This window comes from Chelonoidis abingdonii, chromosome 4, assembly GCF_003597395.2.
Source record: "Chelonoidis abingdonii isolate Lonesome George chromosome 4, CheloAbing_2.0, whole genome shotgun sequence".
Lineage (NCBI taxonomy): Eukaryota > Metazoa > Chordata > Testudines > Testudinidae > Chelonoidis > Chelonoidis abingdonii.
Window position 1 is genome coordinate 24,403,599 of NC_133772.1, and position 24,934 is coordinate 24,428,532.

Genomic DNA, 24,934 nt, shown 5'->3' on the forward strand with positions numbered 1-24,934 from the left:
TTGTGATTGGTGGCGTTGCAAGACCCCCTGGGAACAGGTCAAAGCCCCTATCATTTTCACACAGCCTGCCCCCTAGCAGTGGGGAGCAGCTCTCGGTCTGAGCTATGTTCTGACAGGTGAATGACCCAGTGGGAAATGGGCTATGCATCCTCTTGCATCAGGATAGAACAGGATCGACTCCACTGAAGTCCATGGGGCTAATTCTCCTCCTGCTGGTCCCACGTTGGGTCACTCGGCCTAGTGCAAAGTGGACGCAAAATCCTCCCGCAGGGCCAGGTTTGCCTAGACTCCCTGGCTGCTGTGTGTCACTTGGCTGCACTCCTAGCTGGCGAGAGGGGAGGGTGGTTGTGGCGGCATTGCAGCGCCTGCTGGTGCATCAGGTGCCTGGCAGAGGGAGATTGATGTTAGCAGAGTTACTCCTGCTTTACACCAACATGGGAGGAGACTCCAGCCCCAGTCAAGAATCCTCAGCCGTCAGACCCCTCTTTCACCCTGTCCCTAATGATTCTTTGGCCTGATTCTCATTCACATTGGTCTGGCTGTGTAAAGGGGCATTCCTGCTTGAAGGAGCCATGGTGTTAGCATAGGTGCTGGAACTAGGGATGCTGGGGGGGCTGCTGCATCCCCTGGCTTGAAATGGGTCCCAGTATATGCAGAGTTGACAGTTTGGTTCAATGGCTTTCAGCACCCCAATATACAAATGGTTCCAGCACCCCTGGGTGTCAGTGAGAATCAGGCCCTTATTTATAGGGCAGAGTTGGAATTTATCTTTGCCCAGCATGATTCCTACGGGAGCTGTCCTGGCCCATCAGGCTGCAGCGAGCATGCAGTTACAAGCCATGCGGGCAGGGTGGAAGGGGGGAGCCTCTCTTGATGTAGCAGGGAGTAAGGAGCACGCAGGGGGTGGCTGGGGGAGAGCAGCTGAGTACAGAGAAGCACAGAACATAGGGTGGGAGTGTGGAGAGACAGGAGGCATCAAGTGGGTGTCAGGGGTCAGTTCAGCACAGGAGGCTGCCGCAGAGGTGGGGGCAGCGTGGGAGGACATTCCTGTTATGAAATGAACAGCCTTCCCCAGCAGGCATGGTGAGAGGCATGAATCGATGTTGTCTCTTTAAATATCTCCCTCCCACCCCCTTGCCTGGAGTGGTGGGTGAGCCGCCCTTGATCTCTTCTCTCGCCCTTTCATCTTGCTTGATCATTAAAAACAATAAAGGGAACCAGCGGAGACATTATCAGAGGAAGCCCTGGATCAGTCCCACGGACCTGCAGCACCTTCCTCCTTCCCGGGCCCCACGTTACGCACACTGTGGCCTGCCTGGAGTAGTCACTGGCTTGCAGGCAGCTAGTGCGGCATGGGGTCTGCTGGTCCTTGGAAGAGTTAGGGGGACCCCTAGTGGTGACGCTGGACAAGTCAAGGAGCTGGAAAGCCAGAGAGAACCACAGGGTCTGTCTGGGTCCAGCAGCCTCAGCTGAGAGCCCAAGTGCTGTCTCTTCTCCATGGCAGCGCCCCCTACAGGGCAGACTATGGTGCAGTCTCTAGGGGGCTGCACTCCCTGTATTTACACCAGATCTATTTGGCCCTCAGCATCAATAGTGGCATTGGCGCCAATCCACACGGTCCTTTGTGCAGCCCCACACAAAGTTGGGAACACCCCCCCTCCAGGGGCTGGGACAACTGGGTGAGTGGGGTAGTCCACTCTCCCCAGGGAGAGATGGGATAGTCGGCCAGGTAGCAGCCATCCCAAAAGCAGCAGCAGACTGATGGGTGCTGCTGGACCCGGTTGCTGCTGAGATCTGAGCTCTGCTATGTTGCTGCCTTCCTTATGGCCTTCCCTTCTCTGGGCCACGGTTCCCCCCGGTCCCATTTTACACATGGGGGACCCAACGTGAGCTGCGACTAGCCAGGCTTAGTATGATTAACGGGGGGATGCTCATGTTTAAATCCCAGGCTAAGAACCAGGTTGTGAGCTCTTGGAATTGCCACTTGGAAAGACCCCCCAGAGCAGGCTCGGGGCCATCCACCGAGCAGATCGGGGCAGGTAGCATGGGGAGGAAGGATGTCCCAGTGGTTAGGGCGCCAGTCTGGGCCCAAGGAGACCAGGGTTTAATTCTCACTACCTCACTGTGCATCTCTGTGACTTGGTTTCTGTACTGTCTCTGTGTGCCCCTTTTTCTCACGGCTGCCACCCACGGTGGATATTACCCTGCGCGTGGGTCTCTCAGCTGATGCGACCCAAAGCAGTAAAAGTGTCTTTGAGTTGCAAGACTCTGGATCCCTTCCCTGTAGGGGAGCAGGGCTAGTAAAGAAGAAGTGCTCAGTTTTACCCTTTTCAGCGAGGAACTGCCACTTAACAGCCAACTACACCACAAGCAGACAAATAGCTCTTTTGCGTCATTGCTTAGAGGCAGAGGGACAAAGACCAGGCCACGTGCTTGCCCTAGCAAGGGTGGGGACTACAGAGCCTGGCAAAGAAGATCCTATTGTACAGAAAACGCAGCAGCAGAACTTCCAGGTGAGCCAAGTGAGGAACGACAGGACCAAGGGAGCCCATGACCAGCTGTGTGTTGCCTTACTGTCATGGTGATCTTGGTGCTGTTCAATGTTAAGAGACCAGGGACCTTGATTTCAATGGGAGTTAGGCACCTAAATGCCTTTGAGGATCTGGGCCTTAGACTTTTCAGGCAGCAGTGAACACGGGGCTGGACGTTTCAACTCTGCAATGAGGGATGCAAAGAAAGCAGGACAGCAAGATTTGTTTCGGCACATACCACATGTCACGTCAATGTTATGGCCATGGATTACAAGACAGAAGCTAGATAAAAGCATAAATCCTTTTGCTGGAAGGTTGCAGTGTAACAGTGCTTTAGTTCTTTGAATTCAGAATGATAACACACAAGAATCAGAGAGAGAGAAAACAGACTGCTCTCTAAACCAGCCAGGCACAAATCACCCCAACTTACTCTAGGCTGGCTAGCAGCTGGCTGACTGCTGCCAGTGGTAGGTAGCAGGCTTCACTCCAGAGCCCCCTAGTCTGCAAATGTCCATCAAGACAACAGAGAGCTTCCCTGAGTGACCACAAAGATGCTGAGCCCACCAGCTGCACAACTTGGATGAGCAGAGAGGCAGCTGAGGCATTGCTTAGTGATGCCTTCACACCAAAATCATTATGAAAGCCAGAGTTTCAGCCCATTTGCCACCAGGTTGGTTCCAGAGGCAGGTGGGGGACAGCTTCTAGGGGCACCAAATGGCTGTGCAACTCTTGTATTCCCTCGGCTGCTCGGAGTAGGGGGTGAAAATATTTTCTGCCATAGGGCCGCTATTGCTTGCCACTCCCAGATGTTCACGTGTGGCTGTTAGGACTCAGGGTACATGTACATTGCAAAAAAAAACAACAACAACAAAAAAACTGCGGCTGCAAGTCTCAGAGCCCAGGACTACAGACTCGGGCTTGCACTACGGGGCTAAAAAGAACAGTGTAGACATTCCTGGTCAGGCTGGCGCTGAGTTCTGAGATCCACCCTCCTCGCCAGGTCTCAGAGCCTGCACGCCAGCCTGAGCCAGAACGTCTACACTACTCTTTTAGTCCCATAGTTCAAGACCCACCAGCCTGAGGCTGTAGATCCAGCCTCTGAGGCTTGCGGGCACTGGGGTTGTTTTTTGCAGTGTAGACATAGCCACAGAGGTTACAGTCTAAGGCCTGAGGCTAAATATATACAGTAGTAACTGGAGCACCATTTGAGGGGCAAAGGCATCCCACCTTGTGCGTTTCACTTCCCCAGCAGCCACGCTCTCCCCCGTGCTAGACAGCGTCCATTTCCCATGGGCCATGCTGTTTATTTCAGACTCTAAGTTACTTCCATTCTGCACAGATTTGGGGTCGTCCACCTGCCCATCACATGCTGGATCTTATTTACTGCAGAAATAAAGTCTCCTGAATGAGTTATGGGCACAAAGCTCACAGCTGGTTATGGTTTTTGCCTACCGCAGATAGAGAGAGAGAGAGTGTGAGTGTGTGTGTGTACACAAGCATGCATCCTGCACTGTGTGTCTTTATTGCACACTGGAGCCCTGGGCTGATGAGAGGTCTGGTAGAAAGCAGAGTGCTAGGGAACCCAGTTTGAAGATGCAGTTACCAAGAGTTAACCTCTGCTCAGAAACATTCTCATCTGTTAAGCTAGAAGATGCTGCAATTCGCATAGCAGATCCTGGCACTTTAGCTACCAGCATCTTTAGCTGCTACTTTACAATCAGCACAGCTGAAGGGCATGAAGGAAAGGTCGCTGTAAGCACCTCCCTGTTCCCTTGATTCTGGACTGGCCCAGGGCTGAGACATAGAGCAGCCTCAGGGCTGCTCTAAGTTTCATGCCCATTGCAACAGGCTCTGTGGAACACCGTGCAGCTTGAGGATCTGACACACTTCCCCCCCCCCACTCCTCCTGGCCTCTCTGCGATCTCCTACTCTGGCTCTACACCCCCTCTGCCAGGGGGAATCAATAGAGGCCCCTTTAAGGCAGCTTTCCAGCTAGTTTGTGCCACTGAGGCAGGGTTGAGGAGCCACGAGGGTCAAGGATCTGCCCCTCGTTTTCATGGGTGCTGAAGTTGACACTAAAAAGAAAGAAGGACTCTGCCCAGATGCACATGACTTAGGTTGGCAGAGGAATTCCCACCCCCGGCCTCCATCCTGTTTAAGCCCAGCCTGCCAATGCACCACCGAAACAGCCTGTGCTGCCCAGCCAGTGTTTACTTGTGTGAATGCAAATGACTGTTATTAACTGAAGAGGCTGTTTACTTAAAGCAGCGGGGCTGGCAGTCAGCACTGGCGCTCACTTGAACCATTGTTCCACAGGAGAGCCCTGCCTGGCTCACAGCCGCCGCACAGGCATCTCTCCAGCTCCTCTGCTTTGCTTTCTTCTTTCACTCCCTCCATTTGCCATCCCTCTCCTGATCCTTTTCTCAGCCAGCTGGGCACAAAGGGACCAGATTCGGGTCTCAGCCTGCAGCAGTGTAAATCAGAGTCGCTGCCGGGGTCCTTGCTGCCCTACTCTGTGCCTCAGTTTGCCCTCTGTAAAATGGGAATAATGACACTTCCTGGGGCCTGCTGGGAGGGAGGATCAGGATTGGGAGCCCGCGGTGTGTGCAGTGGTCGGGCTATCCTGAGGGTGGAGGGATTGAGACTGGGCAGCAGGAGCGGAGATCTGAACTGTGTGGGGGTATTGCATAGTGTGCAGGGGAAGCTCTGAAGAGCACTTGGGCAGGGTTGTCCTTAGGCTTATGCAGCATACGCAGCTGCATAGGGCACTGAAAATTTGGGGCACCACCAGGACAGCAGGTAAGAGCGGGTCAGGTCCCACACACCCAGCACGCGCTGCCGTCTTCTTAGGCAGGGGTCGTATTCACAGAGACAAATGCACCAGCGCATTCTGCGTGAGGGAGAGGGCACGGGTGTGTCTGTGGGGAACTGTGGCTCTTTACTGCCATGAGGCGGGCCTGGCAGCTCGGTATCCTTTGCTGCCTCGTCCCTCCCAGGCTGTTTAAATACCTCTTTGTAATAATTTCCAATAAAGTGTTGATAAATTAAAAAAATTATCTTGTTTGCATCATTCTGTCAATAAATCAGAATTTTTTCTATAGCGCCACTTCTTCAGTGCAAGTATAGTCCATCAGCAATATGATGTGTGCTTCATTTGTTTAACCTGTTTTTAATAAAGTGCATGTGACAAGTTTTCCAATTCGGTAAGCTTATGTTTGTGTTGCTAAGAACAAGTCGGGCATAGGGGCACCAGTTTAATAATCCTGCGGAGGGCCCCATAAATCCTAAGGTCGGCCCTGCACCAGGGGGAGAGGAACAGGATGTGAGGGAGGGCAAGGTGTCCCCTATTTGTTTAGAGGCCTTTGGTGAGTTTCTAGCTGACTTCTCAGCCTGACACCTGTACATATATGCAAACACAACAGAAGTATGAGCACACACTCAGGCACACACACGCACAGTCATGTGCATGCCCATACACACGCACCCTTGCATTGCACACGCACTGCATGCACACACCCATTACACACTGCATGCACACACGTATGCACACACCCATTACGTGAACACACATCCATTGCGCACACACCGCGTGCACATTGTATGCACACAGCCATTGCACACACATACTGCATGCACACTCCCATTGCGCACACACTGCATGCACACTCCAATTGCAGATGCACTGCATGCACACACTGTGTGCACACATCCATTGTGTACACACACACGCACAGAGTTTACATGCAGCCATTGCACACGCACATTCAAGGCAGCATATTTTACATGAAGAGTTTAAATCAGACAACAGACCCCCCCAGACCATGCAGTTAAAAGATGAAGCTGCTGGATTTTAAGCAAATGTCGGGGGGAGGGGTGGCTTTTGGAGTCTGAAGTCATGGGATTGCAGTCCTGGGAATACAGGGACCATAAATTCAATGGATCAGCAATCAAATGTTTGTACTTCAGCGTTTGTCACTGACCTGACAGTCCTGCCAATGCTTTGGCTGAGGAGGGCTGGAGGGAATCTTTTGATCCCAGCTGTAATATTCGCTGCCAGAAATGGCACCCTAAATATTGGACACTCCTGGGCCTTCAGGGTCTTGGGGATCCAAACCCCAATCTGCTCATGGGTTTTGCAAATGGCCTTTCTCTTTATAATGGGCTGGGCCAACTCCCCTGCTCTAATTCCCCCTGGAAAGCCAGATCCAGTTTGACCTTTGTGACTGGTCTCCATACCTGTTACCCAGCTGGGTATTTGCTTAGAACACGACAAGCTGCACAGTCCAGCAGGTTCTATCCCTGGCTTTGCTATTGGCTCGCAGTGTGACTGTGTACAGGTCACCAAAGCCAATCCGAAATGTTCCCATGGACCTTATGGGATGGTTATAGCCCTCATCTGTCTCTTGCCAAAGCAGCCTGAAACCAAATCAGCTGTTCCCTTAGTTACTGCATAACCTTTGCGGTCCTTTACCATCTTCAGAACTCACTTCTGTATCTTCTGGAGTCCTTCCTTTCCTCCCCTGCGTTCAGTGCTACAGGTGTGACCTCACCTGCCCTGCGCAGCCGCAGCTCCATTCACTTCTGCATACTGCATTGCTGTTGAAATTCACCCAGCCCCCTTGCTAGCACGTCAGGGTGGGGAACGCTCCCTCAACGGTCCTCATAATAATAATTAATAATGTATTAATAGCAGTAACGTCTGTAGCCATGTGGAATCTTGTTATTCTTAAAAACACCAAGAATTAGATAACCCAGCCGCCCGAGAAAGGCCTGCTCTGTGCTCCCAGGATACACAATGCCAAGATCCATCCCTATTAGCGTGAGGCCAGTCCCTCTGCATCAAGACTTGGGGATCAGGAGACAACCCTTTAATGTCCCATGCACCCCACTGCCTTCCCCAAACTTTCCCATCAAACACCTTTCACGTTCCCCATGGGTCTCTCTGCTGCAAGATCCTTGACCACCATGGGGACCGCTATGCCCCAGCTGCAGGTGTAAATCCCAGCTTGGGTCGACATCTGCCAGAGTTGCCATCTGAAAGTAGCTGTGTGGCCATGGCAGCTCAGGCAGTGGTCTGGGCAAGCCACTCAGGCATGTATCGAGGATCTCGGCTGGGGCTGTGGTTCGGTAGCTGCCCACACCACCCAGGCCACAAATGCTGCTGAGCAGAGCTAGAAAGGGTATGTCTCACTGAGCTGGGAATCACACCGCCCAGCCACAGGGCAGACTCCCTGTTAGTGCTACTCTCCGCTGGGATTGCCGGTCACTTATTTGCAGCCCACAAGGAACCCTGTGCACCCCAAGCCTCCCTCCCATCCCCTCCTGCATTGGAGAGAACAGTCCTTTGGCTTGAAGCTTTGCGTCTCCCAGCCAGGGGAGTAGGGAAAGCCTCCAGCCTGTTGGTTTTTTAAAGCCTTTTCTTTTCTCATTATAGGATGTTGCAGAACAACCAGCTCAGCCAGATCCCCGCCGAGGCACTGAGGGATCTTCCAAACCTCCAGTCTCTGTAAGTCATTAAGGATCCCCGCTGGGAGCTGCCGGCTTCTCAGTGCAGGAGTCGTTAATTCCTCCATCCCTTCTGCCTTGTCTTTCCCCTAGTGAGCTACTGTCCCTGGCCTTGAGGGAGGGAGGGCACCTGTTGTGGCAGGACCACTGTCTTGTTAGGGTTGCTGGAATTAGATCTCCCCATGTGAGAAGGCCACCGCAGCTGGCGAACGTTTCCAGGAGCCCTGGAAAAAGGTTCTCTACAAGGCAAGCTATAGAATCATAGAATCTCAGGGTTGGAAGGAACCTCAGGAGGTCATCTAGTCCCACCCCCTGCTCAAAGCAGGACCAATCCCCAACTAAATCATCCCATCCAGGGCTTTGTCAAGCCTGACCTTAAAAACCTCAAAAAAAACACAACCCTAGCCCTGCGGTTACAGTCTAGCCTGGAGCAGCACAGAACCTAGCAGGCTTGAGTAGGAGACTCAGGCCTTGTTTGCGTGCAACAATTTAACTATGGACATACAAACCTTGAGCCCTGGTGTGGCTGCACCTATACTGGTATAAAAGTGCTTAATGCCCCAATAGTGATTCCTAGACAGGAAGGGGAATACGCCGTATCAGTACAAGGCACCTTTATAGCAGCACATCTGCAGCCACACTAGGGCTTGTACTGGTCTGACGATATCACCCCCCATAACTGAACTAACTGAACTAGAACAGCTTTCAGGGGTAGCCCCGGCCTCAGAGCCAGGACAGCAGGGTTCCAGGCCTGGCTCTCCCATTGCATTCAAGGTGTAACTACTTTCACAGTTGGCCTCGTCTACACTAAAATGTCAGGTTGACCCAGCTACATCGCTCAGGGGTGTTAGAAATCCACACACACACCAGTGTCGGCAGTGCTAGATTGATGGGAGAATTCTTCTGCCGACCTATCTACTGCCTCTTGTGGAGGTGGATTAATGACAGCGACGGGAGAACGCCTTCCATTGGTGTAGGCTGTGTCTACACTGAAGTGCTGCCGCCATGCCACAGTAGTGTTTTAAGTGTAGACAAGCCTTTATTAGTGTAACCAATGGCTAGTGTAATTTCCAGGCATTTTTCACCGTGTAAAAACATTCTGTTTTCAGTCCCCTACCCCCACCACCATCAGGTTGGTGAAGGATCAGAGAGCTGAAATGTCAGGGTTCTTTTCCCCCCACACAAAAGTGAGATAGTTTTTAATGCTCCACGTTTTCCAGTGGGTTTGTGGCTGGGAGCCATTCTCTGTATGGTTTAAAGCAAACTGAGAATGTTAATTCTGTTGGTAAAGCTTTCAAGTGTTTATGGTTACCAGTAGTTGGTGCTGCCGCTGACTCTGCCCACGATCACTCCCTTCCTCCCTCTGGCTCTCGTTCCTTCCCCTGCTGCTCATCCAGATCTGTCAAAAGGGGGAAACACTTCCCACCTGCTGGAGGAGCGCTGAGGCCTGGGTGTGAGGTGTGCCATGTGATCTGTTCTACACCAATCCTATAGAAACAGCAAGATTAAAGATTAGGCTGTGGGGGGAGGGGCATCCCCTTCTCATGCAGCATTCGCCAGGGTAGCGCTCTGGGCCTGTCGCAGGCAGACCCCTGCTCAGCACCCCACCAGGGGCAGACATCTACCCAGAGCACAGCTGGGCAGCCAGCAAGCACAACGACCTGTGCCAGGGCTCGACAGCTCCCCTTTCTCCGAGATCAGTGCGGCATTCCCGGGGAGCGACCTGCTCTGCAGTGCATGTGCGAGCCAGCTGGTGTGGTGTTCTGTCCCCCTCTGGTGATGGCCGGGCCACTCATATGTTGAAGAGCCTGCCTGGGCTAACAGAAAGTCTCTCTACACTTTTAGACCCCGAGGTGCCAGGTTCAATCCCCGCAGCTGAAAACCCACCCCAGTGTGACACATGCAAAGGATGCAGAGAGCTCCAGGAAGCTGAGCAATGCAGTGACTTGTTTAAAGTTCAGGGGGTACGACCCGTCACGTTTCTCCAGCACAGCAGGCTCAGACTGGGTCTCTACTAGGACAGGGTGCTTAGGCGCTGCAGCATCCATCTATCTAGATTGTATCAGGATGGAGTCACCACGAAGTTTGCTTTTCGATTCACCGAGCCCACCTTGCAGATCAAGCACGGAGCAGTGTCTTCCTAGGCTGTTCCCAGGCTGGTATGGGGAGCTTCTGTTTGTATATTATTCTTCGTCTCAGATTTGCAGTGCTCTGGTCCACTCACATGACACTGAAAGCAGAGGTGCATTCGACCTGCACCCACGCAGGCAGTGGTGAGCTGGAGCTTCCCACACATGGGACCTCAGGCAACACGGAAGGTATATTCCAGCTACATACACCTGCAGTGCTCTGAGCACAGCACAGAGTAGCACAGGGCGAAGATGTGTTGCAGTTAGTTTTGTGATGTGGGACTGACTTGAGCCTATCCGGAACACTGGCCACATCAGGTTACATCCAGATTCCATCTCAGCTCCGTAAAGCCACGAAGCTGGTGCCCAACAGCTGAGCCAATGCTTGGAGATCATCTTCAGAGTTCCCGGGGGGTTGGTGTGACTCTAGCAAAATGGCTGGAGTTGCTCCCCTCTGACACCAGGGTCGTATTTGGCTCCATGGGATTCACTGGAATTGGATTGGCCTGTGGGATGCAAACCCAAGCTTGGAGGGCTTTTCCGAAAGGTTTGGGGTCCTTCGGCCACTGAACCCACTCGGAGCCGGGATCAGAGAAACACTGACTTGCTGACACTGCTGTGTCTTTTGCTCTTTACGCAGCAGTGATAGTATGGAGCAATCACATGGGCCCAGTGGAGTCCAGATAATTATGTTTACTAACAATACGTACATACACAGGTGGCTGCTCCGGATGGATTTTGGTAGCATCAAACCATAGAACACAGTGAGCACCACTAGAGAATTCACAAACTATTTAAAGGGATACTACCCTCCTCTTCTATACCAGGGGTCGGCAACCTTTGGCACATGGCTTGCCAGGGTAAGCATCCTGGTGGGCCAGGCCGGTTTGTTTACCTGCCGCGTCAACAGGTTCGGCCAATCACAGCTCCCACTGGCTGCAGTTTGCTGTCCCAGGCCAATGGGGGCGGCGGGAAGCGGCACAAGCCGAGGGATATGCTGGCCGCTGCTTCCTGCCGCCCCCATTGGCCTGGGACGATGAACCGAGGCCAGTGGGAGCCACGATCGGCCAAACCTGCGGATGTGGCCGGTAAACAAACTGGCCTAGCCCGCTGGGGTGCTTGCCCTGGTGAGCCACGTGCCAAAGGTTGCAGACCCCTGCTCTATACTATACTCATAAAAAAAAAAAAAGACCTCATCTTCTGTGTGTTCCCGTGCAGCAATTTTCCTTTGAGAGCCAAGATTACTACAGAAATACCCTTCTGTGACCTCCCCATTCCACCTAATTCCGTTTGACGAGTGGCCATTAGGATAAATTGGGTCTGATTTGAGAGAGATGAAAGATGCCAGTACATCTTTGAATGCAAGTAACTGGCCCCTGGCCATGAGCTCCTGGGTTCTAGCCTCGTCTCCATAGAGACAGCCATTTCTGAAGAAGAGAAGGCAGGTCTGCATTAGAGTTTTTTTTTCTCTTCATAATTCAAGTGTGGGTGAGTAATTTTCCACAAGTTTATGAGGCTCACGTGTATTTATTACCGGCCTAGTAAGCAGATTGGAACATCCATAGATCATTGCAGCATGGCTTCCAAGCATTACGAGTTGGGGTATGTGAGCCCTGGCTTGCTCACTTTGCCCAGAGCTTCTGGTCTTTCCATTCAGAAACGGGAAAGGATTTTATGGCACTTCGTGACTGTTCATCACCCTGAGTTCTGGGGCTTGCCTGGCACTTCGTAGGCTATTAACTGACTGCCGTGCCGTCAGGGAACACACCATAAAACATCATAAGCTGACGGGGCTTGCAGATTGGAGCAGACTTGAGTGTGTGGGGGGAGCATGGACAAACCCGAGTGTGTGCTGTTTGTTTTCTCGCTCTTGCAGCTCTATGTGTTAGAACAAAAATCTCCTGCAGTCTGGGCAGGCGGCTGCATCAGTGACATCACCGTCTATTGCCCCAGCAGCCATTATGAAGTCACAACACAGTGACTCCGATGTGAGATCGGAGCAGAGTCGGGTGCAGAGAGATGGAAACTCGCATGTAAACATCCACAGGAGCCCCCTCCAAAATACTGGAGAACATTCGGGTTAGAGACAAGCCTGCCTCACAGTGGGTTTGATTTGTTTGGGTTTTTTGGATGAAATCAGGATTTTGGCTTCTTGTGATTGTGCAAGTATTTGTTGGGTTGGCTGGATGACCAATTTTCTGCCTATGTTTGCTGTTTAGTTTGATTAATGCTTCGTGACCAGTCATCTAAGTCACGTGGTATTGTTTCTGCCCTCTGTTTGGATAGCTGGAGCTGTTTAAACAAGAAAATAACAAGTAACAATTAAGGAAACTCTTGTTCAGTCATAAATTCCCTTGTTCTCATTTCCTTCTGGGTGTTCACTTGGAGGCCAGCCGCCCCCGAACAAAAAGCCATGTTGCAAATACAAAAGAGATGAACACCGGTGAATTGACCAGCCATGTGGAGTTCAAACAAATGCTCCTGAGTGCTCCTTTGCAACAAGTGTCCTTTGGACTCAGCACTGAACTGAAACGAATGGACCCAACTAAGTTTGGGACCCCATTAAACATAAGAACAGAGAGCATGGGGAGAAACAGACAAAATTTGGATGGAAAGCAGAGGGGACCCTGTGCATGTGTAAACTGCAGTCGTCGGCAGGCGGGATCAAACCTGGGACCTCTGGAGACATGAGCCTCTGCCCTATGAACTAAAAAGCCAACTAGCTGTAGAGCAAACTCATTAATCTCTCTCTAAGTGGTATCAGTGCCACTAGCTGGGACAGAACACCACACCCCGGAGGTGTGTGGGTTACACATGCTGTACTGGGCAGAACACCATTGTCCTATTTCTTCACTGTTTTTAGATGCACTCTTCGTTTTTGGAGCATGTCAATTCTGATAGGGCAACTTAGCTCCCTCCTGCAAAATGCAGAGCGATCTCGAGCGGGAAAGCAGCACCGGCAGGATTTCCAGCCGGGCAAGGTGAATCTCGGGGCAATGGGCCATAGTAATAGCCAGCAGCGCGCCTCTGGGGTCTGCAGCTTGTCCCCAGCTCGCAGATTGTGTATGCATTTGTAGCACTCTTCCTTCCGTCGAGAGCTGATCATTTTAGCAGAAGTATGCCGCTAGTCTGAGGCCTTGCGGGGAGCTTGAGAAAATACCACCCCTTAAGTACCCCCAGGAGGGTGCAGGAGGAATGTGGCAGCCAAAGCAGTGAAGAGGAAGGGGTAAGAAGTGGCCCCCAACCTACGTTAACCTCCAGCTCCTCAGCATGGGGGTTGCCCCATCTTAGACTGCCTGACATGCCTAGTGGGTGTTGGTAGGTGTGGGGGGTGGTCTGGCTCCCCTAGACTTAACCCCTGCAATCAGACTGGAGGCTGGGACCCCGCTCCAGCAAATGCTGGGTTTTATTTATTGTGCATCACTTAGCTGTGGTTGCTTGTGATTGTGGAGTGCACAATTCATCACTGACCCCTGCTGGGTCTTTCCTTGTAGCAGATGTTGACATGCTTGATTCTGTCTATGCCATGGGAACAAGCTGGCTGTCAATGACACTGGCCAAAGGGAGCGGGTGTCATAACTGGTGCCAGAGCTGGAGACGCAGCTTTTCCTCCTGCCGGCAGCCATCCTGCACTGGTGGTGCTGCAGCTGCCTGCTGCCTGCCCGATGCTGTGCTCCTGCAGCACTGTTCACCTGCTGACCCGACTTTCTCTATATTTCCCCTGCTGGATATCTGGTCCTCACCTCTTGCTGGCCTGGGTCCCTGCTGATTTTAGGCTCACCTGTTTGAAATTTCCAAGGGGGGTGGTTTTAAAGCTGCCTCCTGCAGGAGGAAATGCACCTTGTTCCCCCTACCTCATCTGCCCCTGTCATCCCACTGGCACCATATCCCCCCTCGTTTTGAGATCAGTGGCACACCCCTGATTGCAAGTTCCATCACTCTGCTGCCATGACTGATGACTCTCAGCCAGAGGTGCTCGGTTTAGAATCATCTCCATCATCTACTGCTGCAGGGAGCAGGAACCCTACAGAGCGCTGAGGAGCTGTCAGCAAAGATATCTCTGGAAGAAGAGTAACCAGACAAATGGAAAGGGGAATTTGGATTTAAAAAGAAATGAAAACCCAGAGTCTTATAAAATGGCCCAACTGCCTGCTCCAGAGGGCTGCTTCTCATGGGGGCTTTCTCTGCCTTTTGGGTCCATTCTGAATCCCAACAGGAGGGATTAGCGAGAAGAGCACGTACACCTGATGGCAACGTCTGGACAAATCAGACCAGGTGCCAGCCCCTTATGTAATGTTCCAGTCCAGTTGCGATCTCCTGGCAGGGTTTCTGGTTACCAGCGGTTTATAGGTGCGGTAGCAGAATGCCATGTGTACTCTGGAACAGTCGTGTGTCAGTCTAATTAACGACTCTGTGGTTTGCGAGCTTTTACCTAAAGCAGATGGGCATTGCATCTGTTCCTCTGCCAGATGAAAGGAATCCAAGGGTTTCAAAGCAAGCAGGTGCTATAAATTATAATTACTGGGCTTACAGAAGGAAAGTGAGGGAAAGAGGAAAGGGAGCCACGATGGATTAAAAGATCAAGATAAACTCTTGGTTTTTCTCCCGCAAATGGTAGTCAAACGTGACAGGAATGGCTGGGCCCTGCGGTAGCTTCTCTGCAGAGCCACATTGGGGAAGGGCGCTTCAGAGGCAAGCGGCTGATTCCACGGGGGAGTTGCCTTGGGTAGCTCGGTAGCAATTCGAGCTGCCAGGGAGGGTGTCAGTGCTCCTCCAGCACCGGCTGCTATTCGGTAATCTCTAGGGAGTCGCAGCCACTTACCTCATCTGGTTTTGAGTCCACGCACTCATGGAAGCACCACTGGGCAGGCTCCCCCAAAGCAGCTGCTGCCGTTCAGCCCTGCCACGGTGGACTGCATGGTCGGACCTAACAGCCATGCGGAGCTCTGTCCAGCCAGAGCAGGTAGTGGCTTATACCTCACTAAGCCGATACCATCATAAATTGAACAAGGAGGGGAGAAGGGGCTCTTTTAATCCCTGGCCCCCTCTGAATCCTTTGGGTTGGAAGGGATTTCAAGCATTCCCTCTCTTGGCAGAGTGGCAGGATTGGTGTCACAATCCCTCTGCTACATGGGCAATGCAGTCTAATGGTGCGGGAGCCGGGGACTCAGACACAAGACCTCTGGGAGCTACTTTGCTCCCAGGCAGGGTATAAGGAATTCCCATTCAAGTGAGTCAGTGGTACTCACGCAGTCCCAATCCCTCTAGCATCTCATAACACCCCTGTTATGTCCTAGGACTGGGGAACAGGCACAGAGACAAAGTGATTTGCCAAGGGAACTGGTGGCAGCGCTGGGATTTGAACCTAGGTCTTCTAGGTGCTAGTGTAACCCACACAACTCCTGGGTGTGGTGTTCTGTCCCATTTAGTGGCACCAAGACCACTTGAGAGAGACAGATTAATGAGTCTGCTCCACAGCTTTAGCTAATAGCCACATCATCCCAGTAAAACACACAAACATGCTGAGGTACACATAGGAGGCATTACACTAGGCTAGCACCTGAAGCACCAGCCATCCTAGGCCGCGCTCTGCCGTTCACTCTGTGTGGGACCGTGGGCAAGTTGCTTCGCCCCTCTGCTCCTCACGTGCCCCTCCTTTTAAAACAGGGATAAGTTCACACGCACACTCACAGGGAATTTCATTACTTGTGTGTGACGTGTGTTGAGCATTTCAGACGAAAAGGCAAAGTTGTTGCCTATTATCCCTGATGCATAGCATCAGGCTTGACCGTGAATCTTTCCACCAAGGGCCCTTCCCTACCCTCCCTTGGCTTCTTGTGCCACTGCTGGACTTGACAACATTTAGCCTCGCACTCCACCTGAATGTCTTTCCTCCTGACATTACCAGATAGATCCCGCAGAGGGAAAGTGCCACCACATTAACCAAACCTGATCGCTGTTGCTGCCATCTGACTTCCAACTGAAGTCACTGGAAAGGCTCCAGTTGTTTCAAGCCTCCTAGTCCATCTCATGCTTTGTCTCTGCCAATGCTCAGAGCCTGCCTGGGGCTCTGAAAGACCCTCCAGCCCTGCCACATGCCCACATTTGGGTTATTTAAAGTAACTGAGCTTTCCTTGCCGACTCCCCCAGGAAAATCATGTCTACTGAAGGTGAAGGAGGTTAGTATGGAAGGAGGAAGAAAGAGCAATGGACAAACCTTAGTGCAGGAAGGAATCATGCTAAACTGTTCTGCCGGTTGTGGGGCTGGATATATGTGGGGCTGGAGTACAGGTATGTCATAGGCCAGCTTGCCCTTTGCAGGGAGATGGGTCTCAGCCCCAGGTGGGAGAAATGAAGACCATGTGACCCAATCAGGTCTCTACCTTCTCTAGCCCAGAGACTGTGGGAGAAAGGGGAAGTGGTGGTGATGAATGGCTGCAGACAGGCTGTGATGGGTTGCTGAGCTAGCACATGGTCCCCAGAGGGCTGTGAAATCCTGCACTAAAGTGCTGAGTTTGCAGGCCATGGATGCCAGGTCTTAAAGGATGCAATCCCAAGAGGAGGGCTGTGAAACTCTGAACTTAAGGGTGGGTGAAAGGGAACTCACTCTGGGAGCTGGGCTATGTTAAATAAACTAGACCCCAGGAGTGGGGAGGAGGGACCTTGTTTTAAAGATTTTTGCAGTAAGTGGATTATTTTTGGAAACCTCAGAGAAACTGAGGCAGAGTGCTACAAGGCCACCCCTTGTCATGAGGGGGCGGGGTGTAGGCTGTGACCCCTGTAACAAGATGCCTCCAGGTTCTTAATTTCTGTCTGAGACACCCTCATATCCTGATATCCTTAGCAGGAACCCTTTGGAACCTGATGGAATCACAGTAAAGACTCTTCCAGCCCCGGCCCCTTAGGGGAGATAATTATTTTTATATATATGGCTGGAGATTAAAACGCAAGGAATGACTTCTAGGAATTTGCAGGTATGTAGGCTTTGATGTAGGCAAAGGGGAAAATGCTCCCCCACCTGATCAAACTCTCACAAGCATATAAATTTTTATGACAGATAGAAGAGGGAAAAAATCATTTTGGAATTAGCATGGCCAGAAGAGCTCCTGTGAATTCTCTCCATTTTCATCTCTCACCTTTGATCTGTTTGAGATGTGACAGCTTGCCATTAAGGGAAGTATTGTTCCTTGTAAATCGCATTTGATGGAATACAGATAAAAAGAAAAGTCACTTCCACTGAACGTTTACAGGATAGAAAGCTATGGAAGTAGAAGAGGCGTCTATAAAACAGGGATAATGTGACGTCAATTTACAACCTGCTGGCACAGAATTTATCTTGTGACAAGGCTAGCTCTGTATTGTTCATGTGATTTATGGGCCATAAGGAGGGATTGTGGAGCACAGTAGAAGGGGAGTTGAGAAGAAGCTATTAAGTAGCCGAGGAACTGGGAATCTTGAGGGACTCGGATTTAGACAAAGCAACCATGAGTCCTTTCCTTCTGAGCTGTGTCCATTAGAGCAAGGGTCCTCAGATTTTTCAGAGGATGGACCGCATTTTAACAGAAATAATGCTTGGGTTGGAAAAGGCAAGTGCTCTAGCAGGTGGATCTCCTCCCACCAAAAGGCTCTTCTTCCACCAGTAGCTGCTTTGGGAAAAGTCTGAAGAACTATCTCATCTCTGAAGTCCTCTCCTGTCGCCAGCCCAGCAGCTGACTTTTGGGGAGAAGCGTGGCAGCGTTTGTGGGCTTATTCTCCTCTCCTTGCTTGCATGAGAATGTGTGTTTTCCATTGGGCATTTTCAGTGCATAATAGCACTTCTGTACCACAAAAGGGCACAAAACCAGGGGCAAGCCAGTGGGCCGAGTTTAACCACAAGAGGTCAGCCTAGAGTCTGAAGAATCACATGGAACGGGCATGGGCAGAGGTGAATTCTCCAAGCCAGGGCTGGCCCCCAGGGCTGGCTCTAGGCACCAGTGTTCCAAGCATGTGCACTTCTCAAGGGGCGGCATTCTGGCCTTTTGGCGGTGGCTCTTTTCAAGGAGCGGCATTCCTGTGTTTGTTTGTTTATTTTTTGCTTGGGGCAGCAAAAAACCTGGAGCTGGCTTTGCTGGGCCTAGACCAAATGGCGCCCCAGGCAAGGAGCGTCTTCAGCGCCTCCCCCCCATCTGTTAAACTTTTGAATGTCATATTTTAATTGCATTTGCAGCACATTTCACAACTTTGGTGCACAACTTGCATGCAGAATTGATCCCTGTCATATAAGATGACACATTTGCACGCAAGGATCTGTAAATCTGTATTTCTTCGTGCCACATATAGGCAAATAAAAAAATTGTTTCCTCCAAGCATAGAGAAACTTTTTAATTTTAAGAATAACTGAAATGTATTAACATCAAGAAATTGATCTGGTCACCAACATTGGGTGGACCAGTATTAAATAATGCTACTGTAGGTGACAGCCTTAGGATGTTAACCTTCGTCCTGCAGTTCAAAAGGTCGCTTTTCTCACCTTTGTGCTGGCAAACTGAAGCACAGCGTCAGAGAGATCCAAAGACTGGCCAATGGCATTTTCAAACCGTAAAATAGCAAGTGATGTCAGTCTCTCGTTGGCCATTGTCGATCAAAGATATGTTTTAATGAGCCTGAGCTTCGGAAAGCTGCACTCATCACTCACAACTGTGCCCAGCAGCATGAGCAGAATCCTCAAAGCTACCCATACATCAGGAAAAGTGTCCTTCAGCTCTGCCTTGTGAATGAACTGGAGAACCTGGAGTGGAGAGTGCTTCGCATATTGCAAAATTTGACAGATGTTGTCCAATTCAACCTAGAGGGCTTTATCATTGACGTCCGAATTTTTCCCAGATGTCAGCGTCCGGTCAAGGTCCATACAATTGTTCAAGAGTCTTTTAGTGATGCTTCATTTGTCTGAACCTTTCTTCGATGGATACTCGATCAACGTCAGCTGCTCCCCTTGCCCAAAGCACATGGTGGACCTGCTGATCTCTTACTGCTCATCACATTGATGCTCTGTAGTTGGAAGAGAACTGGTCAAGCTTTGTTCCCTGTAGCAGTCTGGGAGTCACCATGGACTGGAAGAATCAACTCGCCAGCCACTGATCCACATGGCACTTTGAGATCCATGCCATGTGCTGGACAGATGGCAGAATATAGTTGCAAATCAAGATACCAATGAATATTTAGCCTTTACAAAGGCATCTTGCAGCAAAGCAGCTGCCTTTGTTCCAGCCCAGGGCCAGAGACTTGGAACCACTTTCAATCCAGCAGTTGGTGCAGGAGCTTTACACTAGCTGAGTTCCCACGGCTGGGGGAATCTCTAACTAGGCAGCTATGGCTACATTCTGACCTCATTGTGCTACTCAGGAGGTGCAAGGCGATGGAATCAGGACAGGAAATCCTTCCCTAAGTGAAGTGACCCTGGTCACATTGAGGGCTTGAAACAGAACCAAGAAGAAAACCCATATCTCCTGAGTGCCCTACAAGACCACTCTTCCCCTTAGTTAAGCTTCAGCCATGTCCTTATCTCTTCTAGATACTAAGAAAACAAAGACACTATACCACCTGGCTCTGCTGATAACACCACCTAGAACAGCCTCTCCTCAGAATTCTGGTGTCATCGTAGCCCAAGGCATGTCACTGTCTCCCCATGGGGCCTAAGATGCACACTGGGCACAGGGGGATGACAGAACACAGCCTCCTGGAACCCCACAAGAGAGCAGTTACCCAGAACAGCCCTCTGGAACCCCTCAGAGAGACCAGATCCCTCCAGGGTGGTTTCTTCTGCAGCAGCTGGGGCTCAAAATTTCTCAAGCAATGGTACAAAAGGCTCCTGACAGAAAGAAGTGAAACAGCACAGGCACTTGGCCTTTGCCCACCATTAGCTGGTGAATCTAGAGCCATCTTTGCACTACACAGTGGTCTAATGTAAAAGTTAAAGGGATCTGGGAATCAGAGGATGCCTTATCACACCAAAGTTGGCTTAACAATCCTCCCCAAGAATAGAAAATTAGAAACTGAGCAATGGCCCATGAGATTGTGTAAGATCCTACAGGTCTAGAACCCAAGTCTGCAGAGCTTCTAGGTCACTAACTGCACCGTGCTACAATTAGTTAGCACTCCATTGCCCATGACTCTCTATGTCCACAGACTGGGGGAAGTCCTGCCTCAAGGAGTCTGACAGGCAACAGCCTCATGGCTCTCGATTGGCTCCCAACTCTATATAAATGCAAAGGACATTCCAGGAAGTATTTAAGCAATAGTGTGGAATTTCTGTAGCTGTCACAACCATTCCTTCACCTGGCTTGGACCTTGCCTCAATTTGGACTTTGCCTTTTGACCTGGAGCCTGACTTGAATTCTGACCCTTAGTATCCATCTTGGTCTGGAAGCTGATTATGAACTCCTCTGCTATTTCTGGCCTCGGGTTTGACCCTGCTCTGACCCTTGGTCATGGCTGCCCTTGTTAGGGTCCTGACAGACAGCCACCATCAAGAGATGCTTTCTTAATCAGGAAGTGAGTAACCCCATGGAAGGTGAGATCCTTCCCTCTTGTAGGGAGCAAATGACCAAGGACTCAAAGACTTAGGCATTCTTAGCTCCAGTTGGTGCTCACTCTGAATGACTGAGATTCAACTATGTGAAAGTTCATGGGAAGCAAACTTCAAAGTAGCTCATGGAAACCAAACTTTGTATTTGCATGCACATTAAATTATTTGTGTTGTAAAGTGCTCCCATGGTCCTCCAGTCTGAGAAGAGAAGCAATACACATGGCTTAGCTGACTAACTCAGCTCAGCTGCTTACAGAGAATAGTACACAGTCAAGACACAGAATTTTTAAAGAGGTGCAAGAAAAGTTGGTAATTTTTTCAAAATAAATAAATTGGTGTAACTCTCATGTGTCCTGCCAGCAGAAACAGAGGCTGTATTCACTGAATGCGTTGGACCACATGTTAAGTTGGGGTAGATCCACTAACGTCAACAGAGATATGTCAGTTTACATCGGATGACAATCTGGCCTGGAATGTGGAAAGAATTTTTCACTTAGCTTGAACTAACAATCTCAAATTATGGTATCACCACAGGTACTTGCACTGCCCCATTCATCTTTAACGCTCCCTTTAAGCACTTCAGTCATTTCCTCTCTTCTAATTTCCCTGTTCTCATGAGCTTGTGATTATCTCACTGGTTGTGCACTGCATGAAGGAGCCTGCAGAAAAATTAAGTGCGCTATATTATGCCTAAAACTAAAGAGCAGGGGTGGATGGAAAATATGCTGGGGTATGTGCTACCTCATCTCGTCTAATCCTCTGTCATGCCCAACACAACTTCTTTGGGATTCACTAGCAGTGCTCCCAAGCATACTGGATTCTGCAGGATGCCACATGTTTTGGCTTAATTCAGCTGTTAGGTGTTGTTCCAGGGATGCAACAGAGACACCCCCCCCCCCCAACCACACACACACACACACAAAAGACCTGCTTGAACCTTACAAAGCTGTACCTAAAATGGTAGCCCGGAAATCTGACCCCACTGAAGTCAACTGGTGTTTTCCTATAGTTTTCATTTGGGCTACAACTTCAGCCCCTGAGTCCCAATGTCACCTGATCTTCCATCCCAGGGCTGCAGTTTCCTTCCAATATAAGCAGCCTGGTGGCATATCAAAGACTCATCTTCATGTTGCTTCTCATCTGGACCATGGCAGGAGACAAGCACTGTAGCACTTGTCTGCAAGCACCGAAGCTCACAGACACAAAGCTCAGATTGTAATCTCCTCCAGAAGAGGCCCATAACTCCTTGCCTGTTTGCATGGGGCCTAGAGCATGGCAGGCACTAAACAAATAACAACACACACACACACACACACACTCTAGAGTATGAGTTATAGGATAACTCCCAATATGTTTTCCATTGACCTTTATTAAGGGGACTTGTGACCCTTAACTCTCTCACTTAAGCACATAAGTATCCAGGACTTGTTACATTTCCCCTGGTGACTGAGAAGATTAATGATGGGTTCCAGATGTTACATACAGTAGATGTGTCAGTGCAACAGGGAAGATGGGTCCCAGATGTTACATACAGTAGATGTGTCAGCACTCCTACAAACTTGATGAGCTACAGTGAGGATCCATCTAAAATGGGCTGAGGACGGCAGGTATAAAACTAATGATCTATATTCTAGTGTCAAATCTAGGCAGCCCTCACTGTGGTAGATGGGTACCAAGAGAGTAACCTAGATAGACAATGGGATCTGATTCTGGTATCCCTTGGAGTGATACCTGTGTCACTCCACTGACTTCAGAAAGTTCCTCCTGATTGATGCTGGGGTAAGTGAGAGCTGGATCAGACCTGGGGGTAGAGGATGGGTATCAGAGGGATTACGTTGCCTCCTGGTGCAGGATGTAGGGCCTCACTCATTGCTGTGGTAGGAAAACAAGGTAGTTTTTATTTTTCCTAATGACGCCCATAAGCAAAGTGTTCAGAGGAACCAGACGATACCCGATCAGTCATTCTGAGAGCCTCTGGGAACCAACAAGTCATACTCCTAGCTACGTCCCTTTCCTCTATCAATGTCCTCTGACTTGGCTCTATCACCTCAGTATTTGAGCACCTCACACTTGTATCGATCCTCCTACACCTTTGGGAAGTAGGAATGTGCCCTTACCCCGTTGTTCACAGTGGGAATGGAAGCAGAGAGGGGCTAGGTGACTTGCCCAAGGTCACACAGGAAGCCCATGGAAGAGCAGGGACCTGACCCCAAGCTCTAGCCTAGTGACCTAACTACTGGACCATCCTTCCTCATGCATGTCAGCATTACATAGATAGGTTGGCCCAGGGCCTCAGGTCTAGTGCAGCAGCTTTTCATTGCACCACAGATAGATTATGGTGACCAAGGGAGGGTCGTCCCAGATCTAAGGGGCGTGACTGAGAAGTCCTTGTGTCCCATGGGGCTAGTAGGAGCAAGCACAACTGCTCTGCCATAGCCATATGAGAGATGACCCACTGCACGGTGCCTTGTAAGGGCCCAGGCTGATGGCCTGGGGCTCTTCTCCATTACCACTGCACAAATCAGAAGCTCGGTCACTGGAGACAATGGAGCGAGCGTGATGTGAGCGGGGAGCAAGGCCATGCACCATCGCAGAGCGTGGGGGTAAAGTCTGGCTCTTCCACGCTGTGACGGGTTTCACGTCTAGAACAGCTTTTGCTGCACTGGACATGTCGGGGGCAGGGCTGTCTTTATCACGGGTTTGGGCAGCACCCAGTGCTGTGACGCTACAGTGGTGAGCACAGTATAAGAACCTATGGAGAATAAGGGCCTTGATTCAGGCAGGGACCTCTGGGCATTGCTTTAGTGACTGACTGAGCCGGTCATAAGAGGGGCAGCTGTGCCAGATGCCTGGATTCCCAGAACCTCCGTTAGCCGATCAGCCGCTTCTGTTCCTTTTAGGATCCTGTATAGGGAGCTGGCTTGAGGAGGGCCTGGTTAGGATCTCAGTGAAAGGCATCCGGAGGCCCCTGGCTCACTGCCAGAGACCTAAGGCTACACAGCGGGCTCCTGGCCAGTTGATGTGGTGGCTCCTCTTGAGCTCGGATCCCTCGGTGGGCATGACTTGGTCGTTGTGTCGCCCTTCACTGTCCCTTTGGAAAGGAGGGGGGAGCGGCCGGCTCAGGGGGCTGGTCCTGGACTGGGCCATCTTGTGTCTGTGGTGTGCATTCACTGGTGCTCAGTAGTGGCCAAAGGCTGCTACCATCTCAGGACAGGTAAGCAGCCAGTCTCTTCCCCATAAGGTTCCTCCTTGCACCCCTCCAACCTTCTGTCACCTGTCCCCCTTTCTCTGTTTCCCATCCCCAAGGCCTCCCTCCATTAGCCTCTATAAGGTCTTCCCCTTCTAAGGCTCTCCCAAGAGCCTCCTTCTCCTTGGGCCCAATCTCCTTTCCCGAGGGCCTTCCTCCTCCCAGGCACTCCCTCTCCAAACCCCACTCTCCCAGGCCTCCCCAGGCCCCATACCACCAACCCCCATTTATCTGCCCCCTGGAGGGGCGGCAGAAGGAGAGGTTGCTGCAGCTGGGCAGAGAGAAGGCCAGGGAGCTGGGGCTCCTCCTCCCCCCACAGCCAGCTCAGCCCCCACTGCCTGCCTAGGTTCCCCTCGCCACACTCCCAGCTCTGGTCTGAGCCAGGAAGGGAAGGAGCCAGGCAGCGAAGGGCTGAGCTAGTCCCACCTGCAGCCTCCTGCTTGCCAGGCAATGTAGAGAGTGGCCCCTCCTGGCAAGAAGCTGCGACTGCAGCCATTGTCCGCTTGTTTCAGTCCATTTGGCTGGTCTGCGAGTGGCACGGAGACAGGAGACGGGGGCGGGGGGGGAGTATTCCTGCTTAGGGCCCCCAATGGGCTAGCGCTGGCTCTGCAGGGAAAAGGTGAAAGCATCTGCTGCCTTACACCCTGCACCTCTGCACCCTCTAACTCCCCTCCCCCTGCCAAAAGCAGGACGTCACCACATCATTGCCCCCTGGGGGAGACGTGCCACCGTGCTCCCCTGTAACTATTCACGGCTTTGCCAATGGCACCTGTTGCTATTGTTATGTATCATTTGTATTACTGTAGCACTTAGGAGCGCCAGCCATGGACCCTACGGCATCAGATGCTGTACATTATATAGTAGGTATACTACGGTAGCACCTAGCAGCCCCAGTCATGGGCCAGGTCCCCATAGCGCCAGGTGCTGTACATTATATAGTAGGTATATTACAGTAGCA

At 51.0% G+C, this 24,934-nt stretch overlaps 1 protein-coding gene across 1 annotated transcript in view; it reads left to right on the top strand.

Moving 5' to 3' along the window:
• LGR6 (leucine rich repeat containing G protein-coupled receptor 6) overlaps positions 1-24,934 on the top strand; it is a 118,620-nt gene that overhangs the window by 12,506 nt on the left and 81,180 nt on the right. Inside the window, exon 2 of the mRNA XM_032791871.1 lies at positions 7,966-8,037. Coding sequence (XP_032647762.1) covers positions 7,967-8,037 — 71 coding nt within the window. The 5' untranslated portion in view covers position 7,966. The remainder of the gene's footprint in view (positions 1-7,965; positions 8,038-24,934) is intronic.